General features: G+C 39.5%; 1 protein-coding gene across 1 annotated transcript in view; it reads left to right on the top strand.

Annotated features, from left to right (window-relative positions):
• The window catches only part of LOC139918371 (hyaluronidase PH-20-like), an 11,791-nt gene extending 7,857 nt beyond the window's left edge, over positions 1–3,934 (top strand). The window contains exon 4 of the mRNA XM_071907741.2: positions 3,820–3,934. Coding sequence (XP_071763842.2) covers positions 3,820–3,934 — 115 coding nt within the window. The remainder of the gene's footprint in view (positions 1–3,819) is intronic.
• Positions 3,935–5,000: the final 1,066 nt, after the last annotated feature.

Here is a 5,000-nt window from a genome sequence, read left to right as displayed (position 1 = left end):
GTGAATAAAGACTTACACTGTTAAATTCACAACGTACAGAACATTTCTGACATGATTCAATATCAATCAGCATCCTCAAAAAAATAGTTTCCCCCCTGAAAGTGTCTGTATTGATCCAGTGCTACAGAGCTCAGCGTCACTCCCATAATGCAGTGCGGCGTTTTCCATCCTGTTACAGCTGGAAGACACACAGACATTTCCTCTCTTCCAGCAGCTTGACACAAAGACTGTAGTACTGATGCTATACTATAGTACTGATACTGTACTATACTGTAGTACTGATGCTATACTATAGTACTGATAGTGTACTATACTGTAGTACTGATGCTATACTATAGTACTGATACTGTAGTATACTGTAGTACTGATGCTATACTATAGTGCTGATACTGTACTATACTGTAGTACTGATGCTATACTATAGTACTGATACTGTACTATACTGTAGTACTGATACTGTACTATACTGTAGTACTGATGCTATACTATAGTACTGATACTGTACTATACTGTAGTACTGATGCTATACTATAGTACTGATACTGTACTATACTGTAGTACTGATGCTATACTATAGTACTGATACTGTACTATACTGTAGTACTGATGCTATACTATAGTACTGATACTGTACTATACTGTAGTACTGATGCTATGCTATAGTACTGATACTGTACTATACTGTAGTACTGATGCTATACTATAGTACTGATACTGTACTATACTGTAGTACTGATGCTATACTATAGTACTGATACTGTACTATACTGTAGTACTGATGCTATACTATAGTACTGATACTGTACTATACTGTAGTACTGATGCTATGCTATAGTACTGATACTGTACTATACTGTAGTACTGATGCTATACTATAGTACTGATACTGTACTATACTGTAGTACTGATACTGTACTATACTGTAGTACTGATACTGTACTATACTGTAGTACTGATGCTATACTATAGTGCTGATACTGTACTATACTGTAGTACTGATGCTATACTATAGTACTGATACTGTACTATACTGTAGTACTGATGCTATACTATAGTACTGATACTGTACTATACTGTAGTACTGATGCTATACTATAGTACTGATACTGTACTATACTGTAGTACTGATACTGTACTATACTGTAGTACTGATGCTATACTATAGTACTGATTCTGTACTATACTGTAGTACTGATGCTATACTATAGTACTGATACTGTACTATACTGTAGTACTGATACTGTACTATACTGTAGTACTGATGCTATACTATAGTACTGATACTGTACTATACTGTAGTACTGATGCTATACTATAGTACTGATACTGTACTATACTGTAGTACTGATGCTATACTATAGTACTGATACTGTACTATACTGTAGTACTGATGCTATACTATAGTACTGATACTGTACTATACTGTAGTACTGATGCTATACTATAGTACTGATACTGTACTATACTGTAGTACTGATGCTATACTATAGTACTGATACTGTACTATTCTGTAGTACTGATGCTATACTATAGTACTGATACTGTACTATACTGTAGTACTGATACTGTACTATACTGTAGTACTGATGCTATGCTATAGTACTGATACTGTACTATACTGTAGTACTGATACTGTACTATACTGTAGTACTGATGCTATGCTATAGTACTGATACTGTACTATACTGTAGTACTGATACTGTACTATACTGTAGTACTGATGCTATACTATAGTACTGATACTGTACTATACTGTAGTACTGATGCTATACTATAGTACTCATACTGTACTATACTGTAGTACTGATACTGTACTATAGGCCTACTGTAGTACTGATACTGTACTATAGTAGACCAGTATGATACTGTAGTACTGAGACTGTACTATGGTAAGTAAGTAAACCTTTATTTATTTAGCACCTTTCAAAACAGTGAGTTACAAAGCTCTTCACAAAATTAAAAGCAGAGAAAACAGAAAACGAGGGAACAAAGTGTCACAACAGGATAAAACACTAAAACAGTGCAGTGGAGCCACAAATTAAAGAGAATAAATTAGCTTTAAAATGATTTTTGAAAGTTATGACAGATCCGGCCTCTCTAAGGCTTCGAGTACACCAGTATGGTACTGTAGTACTGATACTGTACTGCAGTAGGCTCAGTATTACTGCACCACAGTACTGGTGCAGCACTCTGTCAGCTGTACTGCATGTTGTTGTCCTGCAGGGGGCGACAGCGCTCTGTCCTGCAGGGAGAGTTCAGTTCACAGCAGGACTGAGCTGCACTGACAGACTGCAGCCTCACAGTAAAACTGATAACACTGAAACTCATACAAACACCAACGCTATTGATTCAACTACCACTGCTGCTAATACTACTACTACTACTACTACTACTACTACTACTACTACTACTAATACCAATACTATCACTACTGAAAGAACAGATAAACGGAGGCTCAGTGTGGCTCCTCCTCGTTCACTGCAGGCAGAAAACAGTCTGCTGAGTCTCAGTGTGAGAAATCATCTGTAGATATTTAGTGTGCACATTTAGTGTAAACAGTTAGGAAAAAAAAAAATCTATCTTTGAAGCTACTTAAGGGGAAATTTAAGGGTAAAGTCAGCTAAAGTCAGGGTACTTAAAATCGAGATGAAATGAAAAATGCCTTTTTAACCCTTTTAGATCACATCCCCGGTCATATTGTGCACCTATTTAACAATATATGCCAAAAAAAATACAAAAAGTCAATTTCTTTGTATTCTTATATCAAAATTCAATCATGTTTACTTCCTGTAAAACAAAATATGCCGTGTGCTTACATAAGCATGCCCATAACCAATTTCAACCAATAATATCATGACATCCACCCATCAATCAATCTTCAACTTTTAGCGCACAGAGCTAAGATTCATTAGTTAGCTAGCTAGCAATAGCATGGTACTTCGGTGTGTTATGACACGACCACTTTTCAACGTTCAAATCAAATTCCTCCCAACGTTACGTCTTTCCTGTTTCACGATACGGAAGTTAGATACTCTCGAAATGCCGTTTCATCTCGACTTTAAAGTCTCAAACAGCTTAAACCATAACAACATGCATAACACTGACTGACTCATCAAACTGTGATATCATCATATTGTAATATTATATCACATCATAATGTCATGTCATATCATCATATTGTAATATTATATCACATCATAATGTCATGTCATATCATCATATTGTAATATTATATCACATCATAATGTCATGTCATATCATCATATTATATCATATCATCATATGTCTTATCATGATATCAGTGTAATGACAGCATGTATTGTTTGACACTGCAGCTAAACACAAACGTGACTCGACTGTCCCTCTTCTGTCTATCCATATCTCTGTTTTATCTCTCTATCCTCCGTCTCCCGTCCCTCGTCCTCTTCTGTCCCTCCCTCTCTCTTTTCTGTCCATCCTCTGTCTATCTCTCTTCCGTCTCTCTCTACTCCGCTCCTGTCCTCTTACTCTCCTCCAGCCGTCCTTCTACATCTTCTAATTGATGCCTATCTCTCTCTCTCTCTCTCTCTTTTCTCTCCCTGTTCCTCTTCTATCTCTTCCTGTATCTCTGCTGTCTGTCCTTCTCCTTCCTCCGGAGCGATGTGGAGGCTGCAGGCTGGCAGAGGCAACAAACTCTGCTTTGTGCCTGGGAGAGAGAGAGAGAGAGAGAGAGAGAGAGAGAGAGAGAGAGAGAGAGAGAGAGAGAGAGAGAGAGAGAGAGAGAGAGAAGCCATGTCACTATTTGTGGTTGGTGACACTAAATTCATTCTTCCCCTGCAGTCCCAGCAGCACTGAAGGCCCATTCACACCCAGAGGGAAAACTATGAAGAAAACTGTCAACAGTGAGCAGAACGGTCTCCAGTCGTTCCTCACCAGCGCTGCAGAGCTGCAGTGAGGAAATTAGTAGAAAATATGTTGCCTCATGTTTCTGGATTAAACAAACGCTGTGGCGCCCCCCTCAGGCCAATCAGAGCAGTTGGAAAAACGTCAGGATGGACCGACGACACGCATCATTCCTTTAAGTTTTGTGAAAATCCCATCAGCAACGTCCGAGATATTGCGCGTGACGTGCAGACAATTAAACAAATGTTGTAGCGCCCCCTTAGGCCAATCAGTGAAATAAAAAAAAATGCTGGAACAGAGCAGTCTGAACGTCCATCTGGTTCCACTCCTTTATCCAGCTGAGATTTCCTCCTCCTTAGCCGTTTTCTGTGGGGGGGGTGTGGGGGGGGTCGATTTTCCCCGAACCAATCACTAGTGACCGACGTATCGGCCGCTCTGACGTCACTTCAGTCACATGATGCCGGGCGTATTTAGTAACTTCACCAAGAATGTTTGTTTTTGACAAAAATATCGTCTTTGCAAAGACAATCTGTTGGTTAAGGAGGAGATTTCAACAAATATTATTCTGCCGAAACGGAAATGAAAAACCGTCGCACGAACGGTTCAAACTTTAGTCCCGCCCACAAAGGCTCTGATTGGCCCAATTGTTATTCCGATTGAGAAATCACCGTTGAATAGAGCAACACCAGACTCTGAATCTCTCTGAGTCTGGAACCAGGCTAGGAACCGAGTAATGACATCATTCCCGGAAGTTTCTTCTAAAATCAATCAGTGGCGTCCGAGAAACTGTGTGTGACGGACAGACGGACGGCCCGGGACGATCCGCTGTCGCTCCCCTGACCCGCTCACATACTTTCACACTACAACAATGTTGTTTTATTTCGGCGTGCGAGTTTTCAGCCCAAAATGAAGGATGATTACTTTACTGACTTGCTTTTACTTTACTCGCTCTGTAAAGTAGCTAAACAACATAATGGTAGAATTACTGGTGGCTTCCCTCCCTGCTGTGATTATTTTAAGATGAAACTCCCTCACTCACCTAGCTGTCCAGGGGTTATTCTGGTATGACCAATACAGAAATAGCGTGGAAACAAGGCAAGGCGCTCAGGAGGCAAAAA

This window comes from Centroberyx gerrardi, chromosome 4 (assembly GCF_048128805.1).
Source record: "Centroberyx gerrardi isolate f3 chromosome 4, fCenGer3.hap1.cur.20231027, whole genome shotgun sequence".
Classification (NCBI taxonomy): Eukaryota; Metazoa; Chordata; class Actinopteri; order Beryciformes; family Berycidae; genus Centroberyx; species Centroberyx gerrardi.
This window is presented reverse-complemented; position numbering and strand designations above follow the sequence as displayed.